The sequence below is a fragment of the Tiliqua scincoides genome, chromosome 3 (genome assembly GCF_035046505.1).
Source record: "Tiliqua scincoides isolate rTilSci1 chromosome 3, rTilSci1.hap2, whole genome shotgun sequence".
NCBI classification, from domain to species: Eukaryota; Metazoa; Chordata; class Lepidosauria; order Squamata; family Scincidae; genus Tiliqua; species Tiliqua scincoides.
This window is the reverse complement of record NC_089823.1, coordinates 174243121-174267743: the sequence shown is the minus strand read 5'-3', so window position 1 is coordinate 174267743 and position 24623 is coordinate 174243121. Positions and strand designations below refer to the sequence as shown.

At 46.7% G+C, this 24623-nt stretch overlaps 1 protein-coding gene across 1 annotated transcript in view; it reads left to right on the top strand.

Annotated features, from left to right (window-relative positions):
* LOC136645209 (deleted in malignant brain tumors 1 protein-like) overlaps positions 1-24623 on the top strand; it is a 95667-nt gene that overhangs the window by 10588 nt on the left and 60456 nt on the right. The window contains 12 exon segments of the mRNA XM_066621446.1: positions 2274-2284; positions 6052-6369; positions 7265-7585; positions 11680-11994; positions 12890-13199; positions 14603-14607; positions 14834-14881; positions 17301-17618; positions 18514-18823; positions 18890-18903; positions 22928-23272; positions 24069-24488. Coding sequence (XP_066477543.1) covers positions 2274-2284; positions 6052-6369; positions 7265-7585; positions 11680-11994; positions 12890-13199; positions 14603-14607; positions 14834-14881; positions 17301-17618; positions 18514-18823; positions 18890-18903; positions 22928-23272; positions 24069-24488 — 2735 coding nt within the window.

Below are 24623 nucleotides of genomic sequence, written 5' to 3'. Positions count from 1 at the left end.
TGTCAAGGCATGTGGTATTACATAGAAAACCTCCATGTGCGGTTTATCCACCCAATGGTATTCCACAACAGCAATAACTTGCTGTAAGAACAAGGGAACAAGCATTTCTTTATTTAGAGGAGACCTCCGTGAGTGCCACTCAACTGCAGGATGCAGCACACGTCCCATTGGCACCGCTGTGCCAGTGCTGGAAAGTTGGTTAGTATTTGGGCCTGTATCTTACATCACAAAGGTCAGCAAGGCTGTTTTCAAATGACCCTAGCAAAAGGACATTGATTTTTAAAAGGATTTGCTTTAATGCGTTTTTGTCATCCACGTGACTTCCGGGAAGGGAACACTCACCAATCCTGAGACACGACCTGTAATTGAAACATTTGAAAGAGGAAAGCAATGAAAGTCAAGTGGATGAAAGTCAAAGTATTGCTTTATGTATTAATTCTTAAGCGACAATCTCTGGAGCGAAAATATTGCAATTATACTTAGATATAGATATAAGTAAATCCTGGACTGACATGCTGCTGTTGTGTGCACGGCGGCCACCAGCAGGAATGGCCTTGGGCCCTGTGTGTGCAGTAGTATTGCTTTATGTCTTGATTCTTAAGCGACAATCTTTGGAGCTAAAATATTGCAATTATACTTAGATATAGATATAAGTATATATAAGTAAATCCTGGACTGACAGGCTGTTGTTGTGTGCACGGCAGCCACCTGCAGGAATGGCCTTGGGCCCTGTGTGTGCAGTAGTGGCTCAAAGATGAGCCTGCTGTATAGGTTGGTGGAGGGACTGGGGCGGTTTGGAGCACGGAGCAGGCCAGCCAGAAGGGATGAGCTTGGTGGCAGCCGTGCACGCTGAGATTCTATCACTCTTTTCCTGTCGCTTAATGTCCCTGTGAGTATCAGAGGCATAATCTTGGGGGGGAAAACCAGGTCTGAAAATAAGAAGGCCTACGAGACAAGTCTGATATTTTATTAATGTTATTTGTTCATTCTGGAAATTATCACTCTGCCTTTAATACTCAAAAACTGTTTTGTTTCCAGTGAAACCTTGAAAATGGTCCTAGAGCATTTCTCGTAGAACCATCCTACTCTTCTCATAGAACCATCACCCATTCTGAAAAATCAGTGGTAGCATGATTCACAAATAGCACAAATAGCATCTTGAACTTGAATAGCATCTTGAACTTATTGCAGAGAAATTGCTTTGTTCAGGCTGCAATCCTGTGTGCGTTTACTTGCAGGCATGTTCCACTGAACTTCTCATGGCCCGGGCGGGGGGGGGGGAAGGGAAGAATTCCCCCTCCGATATTTGACGCAGGCACTCGCTTATGAGTCGATCTCACAGAGAAGTCGAGGGCAAGTTTTGGAGCCGAAATCACGGCATTTTCTATGCTCCTCGGATACATCGGAGGTTAAGCTTAGGAGGGTGTCTTACTATAGTTTTGTCTGATTTTACCCGAGGCCCGATCCTGAAAAATAACCTACCAATAATTGTGACCTAAGAACAGTACAGTCTCTAATTTATTAAAAATATAGTGAAAGACCATAAGATACTTTTCTATTCTTTAACTTTTTAAATTCTGGTCTTCACAACCTTTTTGTAACCACTGTCAGAGTAAGTGCACTGTAAACAACAGCGGTTCCCTACCTGGGCTACATGCACCCCCTGGTGCACTCAACAGGACCTGTAGGGGTGCTTGATGGCAGAAAAAGGCAAGCAAAGCTTCGGAAAGCCTTGCAGGGCCAGCAAGTCCGGGAGGGAGGTAGCTAGTTGGCTGTGAAAGCTCCATCAATAGGTAATTTTGGGTGATCAATTCACGTATGAATCGGTGATTGAAAACCGGCACAGTAAAAAAGCTGAAACGTAATATGTAAAGTGATCGATCACACAAGAATTTCTCAGGTCACTTCTGGTGCAAAACAGTGCAAAGGCAGAGTCATCTGTCCTTCACACAGACAAGAAGAGAAAATACTGTGATGAATAATGAAGTATGGGTTTTCCCATGGAGGCGATGGGGGTTTATTTTAATTTTAATAACAAACGTTTAGCTAATATGCAGGGTACAATGTATGGAAATGGCCTGCCAAGGGGCAGGCAAGTGAAAAAGGTTGGGAACCACTGCAGGAGAACCATGAATCAAATCCTTCTTGAAGGTGCCTAGAGCCAGAGGCTCAACATATAACATGCAACTTATCACACATAACTAGCAATAGCTAGTTCAGGGGCTGTTGCAAGAATGCCATGCCCCAAATCGGGAAATCGGGCTAAGGGGCAGAGCCCCGAAGAGCCTCAGGGGTCTACTGCCAGACCAAGCGAGACGGGGTGATGATGCTGCAAAGGCCTCTTACGTTGTCCAGATCATGGCAAGTCAGGTCTCCGATAGGGACTGCAAATACTGTCCGTCAGTGATTTCTTAACACTGCAGTAGTTAAAAATTGTGAAGTGCCGCTTTAGTGACAGGCCTGAGGTTGTGTAGGTTCCACGGTGGGAGAGTTTGAAATAATCTTTCTAAATGTTTTGCTTGCAGCTGAACCACCAACAGCAACAGCAGCATATGGTAATTATGATTCGGTTTCATGTCATTCGTGATTTCTGTGTCTGGGCTCTGTCCTGAAATACATAACCCTTTTCTATCTCGAGGAAAGGAGAGTGGATGTGGACAGGGGCAGAGTAGCATTCACACCCCACTGAGTGCACAGCTTAGTGAGCATTTTGGACACGTTTGTGATATGTGTAATGGATTGTGGTAGGAAACGTATTATTATTATTAACAGTATTTATATACTGCTTTTCAACTAAAAGTTCACAACATGGAGTTCATGTGTGCCTTTTCCTGTCCCATACTGCCCCTGTGAGTGTCAGAGGCATAATCTTGGGGGGGGGGGGGTAACCAGGTTTGAAAATAAGAAGTCGTACGAGACAAGTCTGATATTTTATTAATTTTATTTGTTCATTCTGGAAATTATCACTCTGCCTTTAATTCTCAAAAACCGTTTTGTTTCCAAAGAAACCTTTAAAATGGTCCTAGAGCAAGGGAGGCAATGCTATGTTCAAAACCGTTTTGATTTCGATGAAATTGTAATTTGTTACATAATATTTTCTTATCTTGCTTTCCTCTTTCTTTAGCATATGAAATCACAACAGTCGCAGAACCCACTTCCACTGGTAAGGAACATTTTCTACTACATATATGGGATGTGCCGGAGTCACTGCACTGAGTCACGAGTCGAGTTGTGAGTTTCCACCAGTGTGACTCGACTGCAAAGAAACTAGGAATAACTAGTTCAGGGGCTGACTGGAGAAGATCGTGGCTCAGAGGGGGACACGTTCGTGAACGGGCAGGAGACCGGGAAAGTCTCCGCGGTCCTGTACCAGTCCCAGCCCCAAAGGGTGATGATGCGCCAGTTGCCGCTGACGTTTTCAAAATCACCTCAAATCGGGCCACAGAAATGGCCTGAAAACCCAACCTGTGCGTTCTGAATACTGGCTAAAAACTATGAAATGCTAGTTTTGTGAAAGGCCTACGATTGTGTTGGTTCTGTGGTGGCAGAGTTTGAAATAACCTTCTCTGAATTGTTTCTTGCAGCTCCAACAACAGCACCAATATCATCAACAACAGCAGAAACCACATATGGTAATTCAGTTTTGGTATAAGATTGTTCTTGCATTCCGCGTCCAGGCTCAGTCCTGCAGTACGTGCCCTGTTCACTCTCACGTGAGGGGCATGAGCAGAGTACCTTCTACACACCCCTGAGTAGGTCATATCAGTATGACTCATTTAATTCATGTGTGTGTTATGTGTCAAGGCATGTGGTATTACATAGAAATTCTCCATGTGCGGTTTATCCACCCAGTGCTATTCCACTACAGCAATATCTTGCTGTAGGAACAAGGGAACAAGCATTCCTTTACTTGGAGGAGACCGCCATGAGTGCCACTCAACTGCAGGATGCAGCACACGTCCCATTGGCACCGCTGTGCCAGTGCTGGAAAGTTGGTTAGGATTTGGGCCTGTATCTTACATCGCAAAGGTCAGCAAGGCTGTTTTCAAATGTCCTAGCAAAAGGACATTGATTTTTAAAAGGATTTGCTTTAATGCGCTTTTGTCAACCACATGACTTCTGGGAAGGGCACTCGCCAATTGTGAGACACGACCTGTAATTGAAACATTTGAAAGAGGAAAGCAATGAAAGTCAAGTGGATGAAAGTCAAAGTATTGCTTTATGTATTAATTCTTTAGCGACCATCTTTGGAGCTAAAATATTGCGATTTGACTTATATACAGATATAAGTATATATAAGTGAATCCTGGACAGACGCGCTGTTGTTGTGTGCACGGGAGCCACCTGCAGGAATGGCCTTGGGCCCTGTGTGTGCAGTAGTGGCTCAAAGATGAGCCTGCTGGATAGGTTGGTGGAGGGACTGGGGCGGTTTGGAGCACGGAGCAGGCCAGGCAGAAGGGATGAGCTTGGCGGCAGCCGTGCACGCTGAGATTCTATCACCCTTTTCCTGTCCCGTACTGCCCCTGTGAGTATCAGAGGCATAATTTGGGGGGTGGGGGGGAAACCAGGTCTGAAAATAAGAAGGCCTATGAGACAAGTCTTATATTTTATTAATGTTATTTGTTCATTCTGGAAATTATCACTCTGCCTTTAATGCTCAAAAACCGTTTTGTTTCCAATGAAACCTAGAAAATGGTCCTAGAGCATTTCTCGTAGAACCATCCTACTCTTCTCGTAGAACCATCACCCATTCTGAAAAATCAGTGATAGCATGATTCACAAATAGCACAAATAGCATCTTGAACTTGAATAGCATCTTGAACTTATTGCAGATAAATTGCTTTGTTCAGGCTGCAATCCTGTGTGCGTTTACTTGCAGGCACGTTCCACTGAACTTCTCATGGCCCGGGCGGGGGGGAAAGGAGGAATTTCCCCTCTGATATCTAACGCAGGCACTCGCTTATGAGTCGATCTCACAGAGAAGTCGAGGGCAAGTTTTGGAGCCGAAATCACGGCATTTTCTATGCTCCTGGGATACGTCGGAGGTTAAATTTATAGGGGGGTGTCTTACTATAGTTTTGTCTGATTTTACCCAAGGCCCGATCCTGAAAAATAACCTACCAGTAATTGTGACCTAAGAACAGTACAGTCTCTAATTTATTGTGACCTACTGCCAGTCCAAGCGAGACGGGGTGATGATGCTGCAAAGGCCTCTTTGCATGCAACTTAACATGCAACTTATCACACATAACTAGCAATAGCTAGTTCAGGGGCTGTTGCAAGAATGCCATGCCCCAAATCGAGAAATCGGGCTAAGGGGCAGAGCCCCGAAGAGCCTCAGGGGTCTACTGCCAGACCAAGCGAGACGGGGTGATGATGCTGCAAAGGCCTCTTACGTTGTCCAGATCATGGCAAGTCAGGTCTCCGATAGGGACTGCAAATACTGTCCGTCAGTGATTTCTTAACACTGCGGTAGTTAAAAATTGTGAAGTGCCGCTTTAGTGATGGGCCTGAGGTTGTGTAGGTTCCACGGTGGGAGAGTTTGAAATAATCTTTCTAAATGTTTTGCTTGCAGCTGAACCACCAACAGCAACAGCAGCATATGGTAATTATGATTCGGTTTCATGTCATTCGTGTTTTCTGTGTCTGGGCTCTGTCCTGAAATACATACCCTTTTCTCTCTCGTGGAAAGGAGAGTGGATGTGGACAGGGGCAGAGTAGCATTCACACCCCACTGAGTGCACAGCTTAGTGAGCATTTTGGACACGTTTGTGATATGTGTAATGGATTGTGGTAGGAAACGTATTATTATTATTAACAGTATTTATATACTGCTTTTCAACTAAAAGTTCACAACATGGAGTTCATAGAACATAGAATTCTTGGAGCCAGTTGATAAAGGGAGGAACACCCGTTTCTGCCATAGGGAAGCTGGTATGTGCTGCAGAATAACCATTTTTCACTCCCCTCATTCTTGAATGAGAATGTTAATGTTTGCTATGGAACAATACGTGGTAAACGCGCAATAAATGGTCCTCTTTGCCTTTCAAGCACTGAGGCTGGTGAACGGAGCACACACTTGCGAGGGCCGTGTTGAAGTCATTCACGGAGGATCCTGGGGTACCGTTTGTGATGATTCCTGGGGACTCAGTGATGCCAAAGTCGTGTGCAGACAGCTTGGATGCGGCCAGGCTGTCCGTGCCCCAGGAAGCGCGCATTTTGGACAAGGCTCCGGCAGTATTCTCCTGGATGATGTGACGTGTGCAGGGAATGAGGAATACTTGTGGCAGTGTCGCCACAGAGGCTGGGGTGTACATAACTGTGGTCACCATGAAGATGCTGGTGTCATCTGTTCTGGTATGTCCTATGGTTTCCCCCCCTACTCTTTCAGTAGTCGTTTGTCATGAAAACGTCTCCTGTTGCTCCTGCAAGGATCCCAAGCTCAGCATGGATGCACATCAGAATATTCGCCTATCTGAATAGCAATAGAATGTTTGAAGTGCTTGTACTCTTCTCGTAGAACCATCATCCATTCTGAAAAATCAGTGTGCTTCTCAAACAGTGCTTCTGAACAAAAAAAGTCAGCGCTGGGGCGAGCGCCGGTGGAGCGCCGAAGTCTGGACGCTCCGCGGTCACACAGACCGCCGAGCAGAGGAGAGGCGGGTGGGGTGTGGGGGAGGCGGGGAGGAGGCGTTCTGGGGTGGGCGGAGGCAGAGGGAGGGCAGGGAGAGGGCGGGGAGTAGGCGTGCAGAGGAAGAGGGTGGAAGCAGCAAGTGGCCCTGGTGCAACTCGGGATCACTTGCACCCGCAGATCCCCCTGTCTATGCCAGTGATATGACCCAAGCCAGAGGAGCCTTCCACCAGTTCCTTGTACAACACGTGATCCTTGTGCTTACATTGTGGAAACGATTGCCCAGCCCAAAGGCCGAGTGCTAAACGCCGTATTTTACGTTATGCGTTGGGTGAGGAGGAAGGGATTTCAGCTGTCCGTGGTAATGGGCCGCACTCTTTTTGTGTGACGTTTCGTGTTCTCTGGATTGCACTCTGAAGTTTCTTGTCAACCTGATGTGCTAAACATTCTTGGTCACCCTCCTGAGGCCAAATGATAAAAAGAGGAACACGCATTCCTGCTTTAGAGTAGAGGGTGGTTTCCTGCAAAGTAGCCATTTTTCGCTCCTCTCATTATTGAAAGAGAATGTTAATTCGTTGCACATTTACCGTGTGTGTGTGTTTTTTTTTTCTGTTGGCGCATTTGTCTTTCAAGCATTGAGACTGGTGAATGGAAGGAACCGTTGTGAGGGCCGTGTTGAAGTCAATCACGGAGGATCCTGGGGGAGCGTTTGTGATGATTCATGGGACGTCAGCGATGCCAACGTTGTGTGCAGACAGCTTGGATGTGGCAGGGCCGTCAGGGCCCCAGGAAGTGCCTCTTTTGGGCAAGGCTCAGGCCCTATTTTCTTGGATGATGTGGCGTGCAACGGGACTGAAGAATACTTGTGGCAGTGTCACCACAGAGGCTGGGGCGTGCATAACTGTGCTCACAGCGAAGACGCTGGTGTCGTCTGTTCCGGTAGGTCCAAGCGATATTTACTCTTTCAGGTATTCATTTACAGCAGAATCCGATCCTGTTGCTCCTGCAGTGATTCTCAACCCTGTAGGAATGCCCATCAAAATTACAATGTATTTGAGTAGCAATAGAATCTACCTTTATAATGGACAACTATTCCAAAAACCAATTTCTTTCCTTTTCTTCTATGCCTTCGTACTGACTCACCTGCATTAAATTCCTTATACTGTAATTGTTTGAAATATTTAAGCTATGCTAGTCCACAAAAATGGCCACAAAGCTATGTCTTAGGGATGAAATAATTGACAGAAAATGATTTCTTGTGCCCAAGAGGCTTACAAGTTAAAAAAAGACATGAAGGACACACAGCAAACGGCCATTGGGACATGAGCGATGCTGAGATAAATAAGGACAGTGGTTTCCCCCCTACTTAATGTTACGTAAGCCCTCGCTGTGCTCCTTTCGTTATGAACTTTAGTTGGACATGAACGAGAAAATTCACAAGCCACATAGGGGGCTGGTGGGAAGCCATGCAGTTTCTGTCCTTTTGAATTATTAGACACAATTACAAACTGTATAAGATAAATCTGGCACATTTCAAAGCCAGGACTGTACTCTCTGCGGTGGTGCAGTTGGAGACTAATGGCCCTGTGGTATCCTGGGCTTATGATGGTGGACCTTGTGATCTGCCTCTGTCAATCCTGCACTGACATGCTGCTGTTGTGTGTACAGCGGCCACCAGCAAAGAAAGCCTTGGGCCCTGTGTGTGCTACAGTGGTCAAAGATAAGCATGCTGCATAGGTTGGTGGAGGGACTGGGGCAGGGAGCAGGACAGGCAGAAGGGATGAGCTTGGTGGCAGCCGTGCACGCTGAGATTCTATCACCCTTTTCCTGTCCCATACTGCCCCTGTGAGTGTCAGAGGCATAATCTTGGGGGGGGGGGTAACCAGGTTTGAAAATAAGAAGTCGTACGAGACAAGTCTGATATTTTATTAATTTTATTTGTTCATTCTGGAAATTATCACTCTGCCTTTAATTCTCAAAAACCGTTTTGTTTCCAAAGAAACCTTTAAAATGGTCCTAGAGCAAGGGAGGCAATGCTATGTTCAAAACCGTTTTGATTTCGATGAAATTGTAATTTGTTACATAATATTTTCTTATCTTGCTTTCCTCTTTCTTTAGCATATGAAATCACAACAGTCGCAGAACCCACTTCCACTGGTAAGGAACATTTTCTACTACATATATGGGATGTGCCGGAGTCACTGCACTGAGTCACGAGTCGAGTTGTGAGTTTCCACCAGTGTGACTCGACTGCAAAGAAACTAGGAATAACTAGTTCAGGGGCTGACTGGAGAAGATCGTGGCTCAGAGGGGGACACGTTCGTGAACGGGCAGGAGACCGGGAAAGTCTCCGCGGTCCTGTACCAGTCCCAGCCACAAAGGGTGATGATGCGCCAGTTGCCGCTGACGTTTTCAAAATCACCTCAAATCGGGCCACAGAAATGGCCTGAAAACCCAACCTGTGCGTTCTGAATACTGGCTAAAAACTATGAAATGCTAGTTTTGTGAAAGGCCTACGATTGTGTTGGTTCTGTGGTGGCAGAGTTTGAAATAACCTTCTCTGAATTGTTTCTTGCAGCTCCAACAACAGCACCAATATCATCAACAACAGCAGAAACCACATATGGTAATTCAGTTTTGGTATAAGATTGTTCTTGCATTCCGCGTCCAGGCTCAGTCCTGCAGTACGTGCCCTGTTCACTCTCACGTGAGGGGCATGAGCAGAGTACCTTCTACACACCCCTGAGTAGGTCATATCAGTATGACTCATTTAATTCATGTGTGTGTTATGTGTCAAGGCATGTGGTATTACATAGAAATTCTCCATGTGCGGTTTATCCACCCAGTGCTATTCCACTACAGCAATATCTTGCTGTAGGAACAAGGGAACAAGCATTCCTTTACTTGGAGGAGACCGCCATGAGTGCCACTCAACTGCAGGATGCAGCACACGTCCCATTGGCACCGCTGTGCCAGTGCTGGAAAGTTGGTTAGGATTTGGGCCTGTATCTTACATCGCAAAGGTCAGCAAGGCTGTTTTCAAATGTCCTAGCAAAAGGACATTGATTTTTAAAAGGATTTGCTTTAATGCGCTTTTGTCAACCACATGACTTCTGGGAAGGGCACTCGCCAATTGTGAGACACGACCTGTAATTGAAACATTTGAAAGAGGAAAGCAATGAAAGTCAAGTGGATGAAAGTCAAAGTATTGCTTTATGTATTAATTCTTTAGCGACCATCTTTGGAGCTAAAATATTGCGATTTGACTTATATACAGATATAAGTATATATAAGTGAATCCTGGACAGACGCGCTGTTGTTGTGTGCACGGGAGCCACCTGCAGGAATGGCCTTGGGCCCTGTGTGTGCAGTAGTGGCTCAAAGATGAGCCTGCTGGATAGGTTGGTGGAGGGACTGGGGCGGTTTGGAGCACGGAGCAGGCCAGGCAGAAGGGATGAGCTTGGCGGCAGCCGTGCACGCTGAGATTCTATCACCCTTTTCCTGTCCCGTACTGCCCCTGTGAGTATCAGAGGCATAATTTGGGGGGTGGGGGGGAAACCAGGTCTGAAAATAAGAAGGCCTATGAGACAAGTCTTATATTTTATTAATGTTATTTGTTCATTCTGGAAATTATCACTCTGCCTTTAATGCTCAAAAACCGTTTTGTTTCCAATGAAACCTAGAAAATGGTCCTAGAGCATTTCTCGTAGAACCATCCTACTCTTCTCGTAGAACCATCACCCATTCTGAAAAATCAGTGATAGCATGATTCACAAATAGCACAAATAGCATCTTGAACTTGAATAGCATCTTGAACTTATTGCAGATAAATTGCTTTGTTCAGGCTGCAATCCTGTGTGCGTTTACTTGCAGGCACGTTCCACTGAACTTCTCATGGCCCGGGCGGGGGGGAAAGGAGGAATTTCCCCTCTGATATCTAACGCAGGCACTCGCTTATGAGTCGATCTCACAGAGAAGTCGAGGGCAAGTTTTGGAGCCGAAATCACGGCATTTTCTATGCTCCTGGGATACGTCGGAGGTTAAATTTATAGGGGGGTGTCTTACTATAGTTTTGTCTGATTTTACCCAAGGCCCGATCCTGAAAAATAACCTACCAGTAATTGTGACCTAAGAACAGTACAGTCTCTAATTTATTGTGACCTACTGCCAGTCCAAGCGAGACGGGGTGATGATGCTGCAAAGGCCTCTTTGCATGCAACTTAACATGCAACTTATCACACATAACTAGCAATAGCTAGTTCAGGGGCTGTTGCAAGAATGCCATGCCCCAAATCGAGAAATCGGGCTAAGGGGCAGAGCCCCGAAGAGCCTCAGGGGTCTACTGCCAGACCAAGCGAGACGGGGTGATGATGCTGCAAAGGCCTCTTACGTTGTCCAGATCATGGCAAGTCAGGTCTCCGATAGGGACTGCAAATACTGTCCGTCAGTGATTTCTTAACACTGCGGTAGTTAAAAATTGTGAAGTGCCGCTTTAGTGATGGGCCTGAGGTTGTGTAGGTTCCACGGTGGGAGAGTTTGAAATAATCTTTCTAAATGTTTTGCTTGCAGCTGAACCACCAACAGCAACAGCAGCATATGGTAATTATGATTCGGTTTCATGTCATTCGTGTTTTCTGTGTCTGGGCTCTGTCCTGAAATACGTACCCTTTTCTCTCTCGTGGAAAGGAGAGTGGATGTGGACAGGGGCAGAGTAGCATTCACACCCCACTGAGTGCACAGCTTAGTGAGCATTTTGGACACGTTTGTGATATGTGTAATGGATTGTGGTAGGAAACGTATTATTATTATTAACAGTATTTATATACTGCTTTTCAACTAAAAGTTCACAACATGGAGTTCATAGAACATAGAATTCTTGGAGCCAGTTGATAAAGGGAGGAACACCCGTTTCTGCCATAGGGAAGCTGGTATGTGCTGCAGAATAACCATTTTTCACTCCCCTCATTCTTGAATGAGAATGTTAATGTTTGCTATGGAACAATACGTGGTAAACGCGCAATAAATGGTCCTCTTTGCCTTTCAAGCACTGAGGCTGGTGAACGGAGCACACACTTGCGAGGGCCGTGTTGAAGTCATTCACGGAGGATCCTGGGGTACCGTTTGTGATGATTCCTGGGGACTCAGTGATGCCAAAGTCGTGTGCAGACAGCTTGGATGCGGCCAGGCTGTCCGTGCCCCAGGAAGCGCGCATTTTGGACAAGGCTCCGGCAGTATTCTCCTGGATGATGTGACGTGTGCAGGGAATGAGGAATACTTGTGGCAGTGTCGCCACAGAGGCTGGGGTGTACATAACTGTGGTCACCATGAAGATGCTGGTGTCATCTGTTCTGGTATGTCCTATGGTTTCCCCCCCTACTCTTTCAGTAGTCGTTTGTCATGAAAACGTCTCCTGTTGCTCCTGCAAGGATCCCAAGCTCAGCATGGATGCACATCAGAATATTCGCCTATCTGAATAGCAATAGAATGTTTGAAGTGCTTGTACTCTTCTCGTAGAACCATCATCCATTCTGAAAAATCAGTGTGCTTCTCAAACAGTGCTTCTGAACAAAAAAAGTCAGCGCTGGGGCGAGCGCCGGTGGAGCGCCGAAGTCTGGACGCTCCGCGGTCACACAGACCGCCGAGCAGAGGAGAGGCGGGTGGGGTGTGGGGGAGGCGGGGAGGAGGCGTTCTGGGGTGGGCGGAGGCAGAGGGAGGGCAGGGAGAGGGCGGGGAGTAGGCGTGCAGAGGAAGAGGGTGGAAGCAGCAAGTGGCCCTGGTGCAACTCGGGATCACTTGCACCCGCAGATCCCCCTGTCTATGCCAGTGATATGACCCAAGCCAGAGGAGCCTTCCACCAGTTCCTTGTACAACACGTGATCCTTGTGCTTACATTGTGGAAACGATTGCCCAGCCCAAAGGCCGAGTGCTAAACGCCGTATTTTACGTTATGCGTTGGGTGAGGAGGAAGGGATTTCAGCTGTCCGTGGTAATGGGCCGCACTCTTTTTGTGTGACGTTTCGTGTTCTCTGGATTGCACTCTGAAGTTTCTTGTCAACCTGATGTGCTAAACATTCTTGGTCACCCTCCTGAGGCCAAATGATAAAAAGAGGAACACGCATTCCTGCTTTAGAGTAGAGGGTGGTTTCCTGCAAAGTAGCCATTTTTCGCTCCTCTCATTATTGAAAGAGAATGTTAATTCGTTGCACATTTACCGTGTGTGTGTGTTTTTTTTTTCTGTTGGCGCATTTGTCTTTCAAGCATTGAGACTGGTGAATGGAAGGAACCGTTGTGAGGGCCGTGTTGAAGTCAATCACGGAGGATCCTGGGGGAGCGTTTGTGATGATTCATGGGACGTCAGCGATGCCAACGTTGTGTGCAGACAGCTTGGATGTGGCAGGGCCGTCAGGGCCCCAGGAAGTGCCTCTTTTGGGCAAGGCTCAGGCCCTATTTTCTTGGATGATGTGGCGTGCAACGGGACTGAAGAATACTTGTGGCAGTGTCACCACAGAGGCTGGGGCGTGCATAACTGTGCTCACAGCGAAGACGCTGGTGTCGTCTGTTCCGGTAGGTCCAAGCGATATTTACTCTTTCAGGTATTCATTTACAGCAGAATCCGATCCTGTTGCTCCTGCAGTGATTCTCAACCCTGTAGGAATGCCCATCAAAATTACAATGTATTTGAGTAGCAATAGAATCTACCTTTATAATGGACAACTATTCCAAAAACCAATTTCTTTCCTTTTCTTCTATGCCTTCGTACTGACTCACCTGCATTAAATTCCTTATACTGTAATTGTTTGAAATATTTAAGCTATGCTAGTCCACAAAAATGGCCACAAAGCTATGTCTTAGGGATGAAATAATTGACAGAAAATGATTTCTTGTGCCCAAGAGGCTTACAAGTTAAAAAAAGACATGAAGGACACACAGCAAACGGCCATTGGGACATGAGCGATGCTGAGATAAATAAGGACAGTGGTTTCCCCCCTACTTAATGTTACGTAAGCCCTCGCTGTGCTCCTTTCGTTATGAACTTTAGTTGGACATGAACGAGAAAATTCACAAGCCACATAGGGGGCTGGTGGGAAGCCATGCAGTTTCTGTCCTTTTGAATTATTAGACACAATTACAAACTGTATAAGATAAATCTGGCACATTTCAAAGCCAGGACTGTACTCTCTGCGGTGGTGCAGTTGGAGACTAATGGCCCTGTGGTATCCTGGGCTTATGATGGTGGACCTTGTGATCTGCCTCTGTCAATCCTGCACTGACATGCTGCTGTTGTGTGTACAGCGGCCACCAGCAAAGAAAGCCTTGGGCCCTGTGTGTGCTACAGTGGTCAAAGATAAGCATGCTGCATAGGTTGGTGGAGGGACTGGGGCAGGGAGCAGGACAGGCAGAAGGGATGAGCTTGGTGGCAGCCGTGCACGCTGAGATTCTATCACCCTTTTCCTGTCCCATACTGCCCCTGTGAGTGTCAGAGGCATAATCTTGGGGGGGGGGTAACCAGGTTTGAAAATAAGAAGTCGTACGAGACAAGTCTGATATTTTATTAATTTTATTTGTTCATTCTGGAAATTATCACTCTGCCTTTAATTCTCAAAAACCGTTTTGTTTCCAAAGAAACCTTTAAAATGGTCCTAGAGCAAGGGAGGCAATGCTATGTTCAAAACCGTTTTGATTTCGATGAAATTGTAATTTGTTACATAATATTTTCTTATCTTGCTTTCCTCTTTCTTTAGCATATGAAATCACAACAGTCGCAGAACCCACTTCCACTGGTAAGGAACATTTTCTACTACATATATGGGATGTGCCGGAGTCACTGCACTGAGTCACGAGTCGAGTTGTGAGTTTCCACCAGTGTGACTCGACTGCAAAGAAACTAGGAATAACTAGTTCAGGGGCTGACTGGAGAAGATCGTGGCTCAGAGGGGGACACGTTCGTGAACGGGCAGGAGACCGGGAAAGTCTCCGCGGTCCTGTACCAGTCCCAGCCACAAAGGGTGATGATGCGCCAGTTGCCGCTGACGTTTTCAAAATCACCTCAAATCGGGCCACAGAAATGGCCTGAAAACCCAACCTGTGCGTTCTGAATACTGGCTAAAAACTATGAAATGCTAGTTTTGTGAAAGGCCTACGATTGTGTTGGTTCTGTGGTGGCAGAGTTTGAAATAACCTTCTCTGAATTGTTTCTTGCAGCTCCAACAACAGCACCAATATCATCAACAACAGCAGAAACCACATATGGTAATTCAGTTTTGGTATAAGATTGTTCTTGCATTCCGCGTCCAGGCTCAGTCCTGCAGTACGTGCCCTGTTCACTCTCACGTGAGGGGCATGAGCAGAGTACCTTCTACACACCCCTGAGTAGGTCATATCAGTATGACTCATTTAATTCATGTGTGTGTTATGTGTCAAGGCATGTGGTATTACATAGAAATTCTCCATGTGCGGTTTATCCACCCAGTGCTATTCCACTACAGCAATATCTTGCTGTAGGAACAAGGGAACAAGCATTCCTTTACTTGGAGGAGACCGCCATGAGTGCCACTCAACTGCAGGATGCAGCACACGTCCCATTGGCACCGCTGTGCCAGTGCTGGAAAGTTGGTTAGGATTTGGGCCTGTATCTTACATCGCAAAGGTCAGCAAGGCTGTTTTCAAATGTCCTAGCAAAAGGACATTGATTTTTAAAAGGATTTGCTTTAATGCGCTTTTGTCAACCACATGACTTCTGGGAAGGGCACTCGCCAATTGTGAGACACGACCTGTAATTGAAACATTTGAAAGAGGAAAGCAATGAAAGTCAAGTGGATGAAAGTCAAAGTATTGCTTTATGTATTAATTCTTTAGCGACCATCTTTGGAGCTAAAATATTGCGATTTGACTTATATACAGATATAAGTATATATAAGTGAATCCTGGACAGACGCGCTGTTGTTGTGTGCACGGGAGCCACCTGCAGGAATGGCCTTGGGCCCTGTGTGTGCAGTAGTGGCTCAAAGATGAGCCTGCTGGATAGGTTGGTGGAGGGACTGGGGCGGTTTGGAGCACGGAGCAGGCCAGGCAGAAGGGATGAGCTTGGCGGCAGCCGTGCACGCTGAGATTCTATCACCCTTTTCCTGTCCCGTACTGCCCCTGTGAGTATCAGAGGCATAATTTGGGGGGTGGGGGGGAAACCAGGTCTGAAAATAAGAAGGCCTATGAGACAAGTCTTATATTTTATTAATGTTATTTGTTCATTCTGGAAATTATCACTCTGCCTTTAATGCTCAAAAACCGTTTTGTTTCCAATGAAACCTAGAAAATGGTCCTAGAGCATTTCTCGTAGAACCATCCTACTCTTCTCGTAGAACCATCACCCATTCTGAAAAATCAGTGATAGCATGATTCACAAATAGCACAAATAGCATCTTGAACTTGAATAGCATCTTGAACTTATTGCAGATAAATTGCTTTGTTCAGGCTGCAATCCTGTGTGCGTTTACTTGCAGGCACGTTCCACTGAACTTCTCATGGCCCGGGCGGGGGGGAAAGGAGGAATTTCCCCTCTGATATCTAACGCAGGCACTCGCTTATGAGTCGATCTCACAGAGAAGTCGAGGGCAAGTTTTGGAGCCGAAATCACGGCATTTTCTATGCTCCTGGGATACGTCGGAGGTTAAATTTATAGGGGGGTGTCTTACTATAGTTTTGTCTGATTTTACCCAAGGCCCGATCCTGAAAAATAACCTACCAGTAATTGTGACCTAAGAACAGTACAGTCTCTAATTTATTGTGACCTACTGCCAGTCCAAGCGAGACGGGGTGATGATGCTGCAAAGGCCTCTTTGCATGCAACTTAACATGCAACTTATCACACATAACTAGCAATAGCTAGTTCAGGGGCTGTTGCAAGAATGCCATGCCCCAAATCGAGAAATCGGGCTAAGGGGCAGAGCCCCGAAGAGCCTCAGGGGTCTACTGCCAGACCAAGCGAGACGGGGTGATGATGCTGCAAAGGCCTCTTACGTTGTCCAGATCATGGCAAGTCAGGTCTCCGATAGGGACTGCAAATACTGTCCGTCAGTGATTTCTTAACACTGCGGTAGTTAAAAATTGTGAAGTGCCGCTTTAGTGATGGGCCTGAGGTTGTGTAGGTTCCACGGTGGGAGAGTTTGAAATAATCTTTCTAAATGTTTTGCTTGCAGCTGAACCACCAACAGCAACAGCAGCATATGGTAATTATGATTCGGTTTCATGTCATTCGTGTTTTCTGTGTCTGGGCTCTGTCCTGAAATACGTACCCTTTTCTCTCTCGTGGAAAGGAGAGTGGATGTGGACAGGGGCAGAGTAGCATTCACACCCCACTGAGTGCACAGCTTAGTGAGCATTTTGGACACGTTTGTGATATGTGTAATGGATTGTGGTAGGAAACGTATTATTATTATTAACAGTATTTATATACTGCTTTTCAACTAAAAGTTCACAACATGGAGTTCATAGAACATAGAATTCTTGGAGCCAGTTGATAAAGGGAGGAACACCCGTTTCTGCCATAGGGAAGCTGGTATGTGCTGCAGAATAACCATTTTTCACTCCCCTCATTCTTGAATGAGAATGTTAATGTTTGCTATGGAACAATACGTGGTAAACGCGCAATAAATGGTCCTCTTTGCCTTTCAAGCACTGAGGCTGGTGAACGGAGCACACACTTGCGAGGGCCGTGTTGAAGTCATTCACGGAGGATCCTGGGGTACCGTTTGTGATGATTCCTGGGGACTCAGTGATGCCAAAGTCGTGTGCAGACAGCTTGGATGCGGCCAGGCTGTCCGTGCCCCAGGAAGCGCGCATTTTGGACAAGGCTCCGGCAGTATTCTCCTGGATGATGTGACGTGTGCAGGGAATGAGGAATACTTGTGGCAGTGTCGCCACAGAGGCTGGGGTGTACATAACTGTGGTCACCATGAAGATGCTGGTGTCATCTGTTCTGGTATGTCCTATGGTTTCCCCCCCTACTCTTTCAGTAGTCGTTTGTCATGAAAACGTCTCCTGTTGCTCCTGCAAGGATCCCAAGCTCAGCATGGATGCACATCAGAATATTCGCCTATCTGAATAGCAATAGAATGTTTGAAGTGCTTGTACTCTTCTCGTAGAACCATCATCCATTCTGAAAAATCAGTGTGCTTCTCAAACAGTGCTTCTGAACAAAAAAAGTCAGCGCTGGGGCGAGCGCCGGTGGAGCGCCGAAGTCTGGACGCTCCGCGGTCACACAGACCGCCGAGCAGAGGAGAGGCGGGTGGGGTGTGGGGGAGGCGGGGAGGAGGCGTTCTGGGGTGGGCGGAGGCAGAGGGAGGGCAGGGAGAGGGCGGGGAGTAGGCGTGCAGAGGAAGAGGGTGGAAGCAGCAAGTGGCCCTGGTGCAACTCGGGATCACTTGCACCCGCAGATCCCCCTGTCTATGCCAGTGATATGACCCAAGCCAGAGGAGCCTTCCACCAGTTCCTTGTACAACACGTGATCCTTGTGCTTACATTGTGGAAACGATTGCCCAGCCCAAAGGCCGAGTGCTAAACGCCGTATTTTACGTTATGCGTTGGGTGAGGAGGAAGGGATTTCAGCTGTCCGTGGTAATGGGCCGCACTCTTTTTGTGTGACGTTTCGTGTTCTCTGGATTGCACTCTGAAGTTTCTTGTCAACCTGATGTGCTAAACATTCTTGGTCACCCTCCTGAGGCCAAATGATAAAAAGAGGAACACGCATTCCTGCTTTAGAGTAGAGGGTGGTTTCCTGCAAAGTAGCCATTTTTCGCTCCTCTCATTATTGAAAGAGAATGTTAATTCGTTGCACATTTACCGTGTGTGTGTGTTTTTTTTTTCTGTTGGCGCATTTGTCTTTCAAGCATTGAGACTGGTGAATGGAAGGAACCGTTGTGAGGGCCGTGTTGAAGTCAATCACGGAGGATCCTGGGGGAGCGTTTGTGATGATTCATGGGACGTCAGCGATGCCAACGTTGTGTGCAGACAGCTTGGATGTGGCAGGGCCGTCAGGGCCCCAGGAAGTGCCTCTTTTGGGCAAGGCTCAGGCCCTATTTTCTTGGATGATGTGGCGTGCAACGGGACTGAAGAATACTTGTGGCAGTGTCACCACAGAGGCTGGGGCGTGCATAACTGTGCTCACAGCGAAGGCGCTGGTGTCGTCTGTTCCGGTAGGTCCAAGCGATATTTACTCTTTCAGGTATTCATTTACAGCAGAATCCGATCCTGTTGCTCCTGCAGTGATTCTCAACCCTGTAGGAATGCCCATCAAAATTACAATGTATTTGAGTAGCAATAGAATCTACCTTTATAATGGACAACTATTCCAAAAACCAATTTCTTTCCTTTTCTTCTATGCCTTCGTACTGACTCACCTGCATTAAATTCCTTATACTGTAATTGTTTGAAATATTTAAGCTATGCTAGTCCACAAAAATGGCCACAAAGCTATGTCTTAGGGATGAAATAATTGACAGAAAATGATTTCTTGTGCCCAAGAGGCTTACAAGTTAAAAAAAGACATGAAGGACACACAGCAAACGGCCATTGGGACATGAGCGATGCTGAGATAAATAAGGACAGTGGTTTCCCCCCTACTTAATGTTACGTAAGCCCTCGCTGTGCTCCTTTCGTTATGAACTTTAGTTGGACATGAACGAGAAAATTCACAAGCCACATAGGGGGCTGGTGGGAAGCCATGCAGTTTCTGTCCTTTTGAATTATTAGACACAATTACAAACTGTATAAGATAAATCTGGCACATTTCAAAGCCAGGACTGTACTCTCTGCGGTGGTGCAGTTGGAGACTAATGGCCCTGTGGTATCCTGGGCTTATGATGGTGGACCTTGTGATCTGCCTCTGTCAATCCTGCACTGACATGCTGCTGTTGTGTGTACAGCGGCCACCAGCAAAGAAAGCCTTGGGCCCTGTGTGTGCTACAGTGGTCAAAGATAAGCATGCTGCATAGGTTGGTGGAGGGACTGGGGCAGGGAGCAGGACAGGCAGAAGGGATGAGCTTGGTGGCAGCCGTGCACGCTGAGATTCTATCACCCTTTTCCTGTCCCATACTGCCCCTGTGAGTGTCAGAGGCATAATCTTGGGGGGGGGGGGTAACCAGGTTTGAAAATAAGAAGTCGTACGAGACAAGTCTGATATTTTATTAATTTTATTTGTTCATTCTGGAAATTATCACTCTGCCTTTAATTCTCAAAAACCGTTTTGTTTCCAAAGAAACCTTTAAAATGGTCCTAGAGCAAGGGAGGCAATGCTATGTTCAAAACCGTTTTGATTTCGATGAAATTGTAATTTGTTACATAATATTTTCTTATCTTGCTTTCCTCTTTCTTTAGCATATGAAATCACAACAGTCGCAGAACCCACTTCCACTGGTAAGGAACATTTTCTACTACATATATGGGATGTGCCGGAGTCACTGCACTGAGTCACGAGTCGAGTTGTGAGTTTCCACCAGTGTGACTCGACTGCAAAGAAACTAGGAATAACTAGTTCAGGGGCTGACTGGAGAAGATCGTGGCTCAGAGGGGGACACGTTCGTGAACGGGCAGGAGACCGGGAAAGTCTCCGCGGTCCTGTACCAGTCCCAGCCACAAAGGGTGATGATGCGCCAGTTGCCGCTGACGTTTTCAAAATCACCTCAAATCGGGCCACAGAAATGGCCTGAAAACCCAACCTGTGCGTTCTGAATACTGGCTAAAAACTATGAAATGCTAGTTTTGTGAAAGGCCTACGATTGTGTTGGTTCTGTGGTGGCAGAGTTTGAAATAACCTTCTCTGAATTGTTTCTTGCAGCTCCAACAACAGCACCAATATCATCAACAACAGCAGAAACCACATATGGTAATTCAGTTTTGGTATAAGATTGTTCTTGCATTCCGCGTCCAGGCTCAGTCCTGCAGTACGTGCCCTGTTCACTCTCACGTGAGGGGCATGAGCAGAGTACCTTCTACACACCCCTGAGTAGGTCATATCAGTATGACTCATTTAATTCATGTGTGTGTTATGTGTCAAGGCATGTGGTATTACATAGAAATTCTCCATGTGCGGTTTATCCACCCAGTGCTATTCCACTACAGCAATATCTTGCTGTAGGAACAAGGGAACAAGCATTCCTTTACTTGGAGGAGACCGCCATGAGTGCCACTCAACTGCAGGATGCAGCACACGTCCCATTGGCACCGCTGTGCCAGTGCTGGAAAGTTGGTTAGGATTTGGGCCTGTATCTTACATCGCAAAGGTCAGCAAGGCTGTTTTCAAATGTCCTAGCAAAAGGACATTGATTTTTAAAAGGATTTGCTTTAATGCGCTTTTGTCAACCACATGACTTCTGGGAAGGGCACTCGCCAATTGTGAGACACGACCTGTAATTGAAACATTTGAAAGAGGAAAGCAATGAAAGTCAAGTGGATGAAAGTCAAAGTATTGCTTTATGTATTAATTCTTTAGCGACCATCTTTGGAGCTAAAATATTGCGATTTGACTTATATACAGATATAAGTATATATAAGTGAATCCTGGACAGACGCGCTGTTGTTGTGTGCACGGGAGCCACCTGCAGGAATGGCCTTGGGCCCTGTGTGTGCAGTAGTGGCTCAAAGATGAGCCTGCTGGATAGGTTGGTGGAGGGACTGGGGCGGTTTGGAGCACGGAGCAGGCCAGGCAGAAGAGATGAGCTTGGCGGCAGCCGTGCACGCTGAGATTCTATCACCCTTTTCCTGTCCCGTACTGCCCCTGTGAGTATCAGAGGCATAATTTGGGGGGGTGGGGGGGAAACCAGGTCTGAAAATAAGAAGGCCTATGAGACAAGTCTTATATTTTATTAATGTTATTTGTTCATTCTGGAAATTATCACTCTGCCTTTAATGCTCAAAAACCGTTTTGTTTCCAATGAAACCTAGAAAATGGTCCTAGAGCATTTCTCGTAGAACCATCCTACTCTTCTCGTAGAACCATCACCCATTCTGAAAAATCAGTGATAGCATGATTCACAAATAGCACAAATAGCATCTTGAACTTGAATAGCATCTTGAACTTATTGCAGATAAATTGCTTTGTTCAGGCTGCAATCCTGTGTGCGTTTACTTGCAGGCACGTTCCACTGAACTTCTCATGGCCCGGGCGGGGGGGAAAGGAGGAATTTCCCCTCTGATATCTAACGCAGGCACTCGCTTATGAGTCGATCTCACAGAGAAGTCGAGGGCAAGTTTTGGAGCCGAAATCACGGCATTTTCTATGCTCCTGGGATACGTCGGAGGTTAAATTTATAGGGGGGTGTCTTACTATAGTTTTGTCTGATTTTACCCAAGGCCCGATCCTGAAAAATAACCTACCAGTAATTGTGACCTAAGAACAGTACAGTCTCTAATTTATTGTGACCTACTGCCAGTCCAAGCGAGACGGGGTGATGATGCTGCAAAGGCCTCTTTGCATGCAACTTAACATGCAACTTATCACACATAACTAGCAATAGCTAGTTCAGGGGCTGTTGCAAGAATGCCATGCCCCAAATCGAGAAATCGGGCTAAGGGGCAGAGCCCCGAAGAGCCTCAGGGGTCTACTGCCAGACCAAGCGAGACGGGGTGATGATGCTGCAAAGGCCTCTTACGTTGTCCAGATCATGGCAAGTCAGGTCTCCGATAGGGGACTGCAAATACTGTCCGTCAGTGATTTCTTAACACTGCGGTAGTTAAAAATTGTGAAGTGCCGCTTTAGTGATGGGCCTGAGGTTGTGTAGGTTCCACGGTGGGAGAGTTTGAAATAATCTTTCTAAATGTTTTGCTTGCAGCTGAACCACCAACAGCAACAGCAGCATATGGTAATTATGATTCGGTTTCATGTCATTCGTGTTTTCTGTGTCTGGGCTCTGTCCTGAAATACATACCCTTTTCTCTCTCGTGGAAAGGAGAGTGGATGTGGACAGGGGCAGAGTAGCATTCACACCCCACTGAGTGCACAGCTTAGTGAGCATTTTGGACACGTTTGTGATATGTGTAATGGATTGTGGTAGGAAACGTATTATTATTATTAACAGTATTTATATACTGCTTTTCAACTAAAAGTTCACAACATGGAGTTCATAGAACATAGAATTCAGGAGCCAGTTGATAAAGGGAGGAACACCCGTTTCTGCCATAGGGAAGCTGGTATGTGCTGCAGAATAACCATTTTTCACTCCCCTCATTCTTGAATGAGAATGTTAATGTTTGCTATGGAACAATACGTGGTAAACGCGCAATAAATGGTCCTCTTTGCCTTTCAAGCACTGAGGCTGGTGAACGGAGCACACACTTGCGAGGGCCGTGTTGAAGTCATTCACGGAGGATCCTGGGGTACCGTTTGTGATGATTCCTGGGGACTCAGTGATGCCAAAGTCGTGTGCAGACAGCTTGGATGCGGCCAGGCTGTCCGTGCCCCAGGAAGCGCGCATTTTGGACAAGGCTCCGGCAGTATTCTCCTGGATGATGTGACGTGTGCAGGGAATGAGGAATACTTGTGGCAGTGTCGCCACAGAGGCTGGGGTGTACATAACTGTGGTCACCATGAAGATGCTGGTGTCATCTGTTCTGGTATGTCCTATGGTTTCCCCCCCTACTCTTTCAGTAGTCGTTTGTCATGAAAACGTCTCCTGTTGCTCCTGCAAGGATCCCAAGCTCAGCATGGATGCACATCAGAATATTCGCCTATCTGAATAGCAATAGAATGTTTGAAGTGCTTGTACTCTTCTCGTAGAACCATCATCCATTCTGAAAAATCAGTGTGCTTCTCAAACAGTGCTTCTGAACAAAAAAAGTCAGCGCTGGGGCGAGTGCCGGTGGAGCGCCGAAGTCTGGACGCTCCGCGGTCACACAGACCGCCGAGCAGAGGAGAGGCGGGTGGGGTGTGGGGGAGGCGGGGAGGAGGCGTTCTGGGGTGGGCGGAGGCAGAGGGAGGGCAGGGAGAGGGCGGGGAGTAGGCGTGCAGAGGAAGAGGGTGGAAGCAGCAAGTGGCCCTGGTGCAACTCGGGATCACTTGCACCCGCAGATCCCCCTGTCTATGCCAGTGATATGACCCAAGCCAGAGGAGCCTTCCACCAGTTCCTTGTACAACACGTGATCCTTGTGCTTACATTGTGGAAACGATTGCCCAGCCCAAAGGCCGAGTGCTAAACGCCGTATTTTACGTTATGCGTTGGGTGAGGAGGAAGGGATTTCAGCTGTCCGTGGTAATGGGCCGCACTCTTTTTGTGTGACGTTTCGTGTTCTCTGGATTGCACTCTGAAGTTTCTTGTCAACCTGATGTGCTAAACATTCTTGGTCACCCTCCTGAGGCCAAATGATAAAAAGAGGAACACGCATTCCTGCTTTAGAGTAGAGGGTGGTTTCCTGCAAAGTAGCCATTTTTCGCTCCTCTCATTATTGAAAGAGAATGTTAATTCGTTGCACATTTACCGTGTGTGTGTGTTTTTTTTTTCTGTTGGCGCATTTGTCTTTCAAGCATTGAGACTGGTGAATGGAAGGAACCGTTGTGAGGGCCGTGTTGAAGTCAATCACGGAGGATCCTGGGGGAGCGTTTGTGATGATTCATGGGACGTCAGCGATGCCAACGTTGTGTGCAGACAGCTTGGATGTGGCAGGGCCGTCAGGGCCCCAGGAAGTGCCTCTTTTGGGCAAGGCTCAGGCCCTATTTTCTTGGATGATGTGGCGTGCAACGGGACTGAAGAATACTTGTGGCAGTGTCACCACAGAGGCTGGGGCGTGCATAACTGTGCTCACAGCGAAGACGCTGGTGTCGTCTGTTCCGGTAGGTCCAAGCGATATTTACTCTTTCAGGTATTCATTTACAGCAGAATCCGATCCTGTTGCTCCTGCAGTGATTCTCAACCCTGTAGGACTGCCCATCAAAATTACAATGTATTTGAGTAGCAATAGAATCTACCTTTATAATGGACAACTATTCCAAAAACCAATTTCTTTCCTA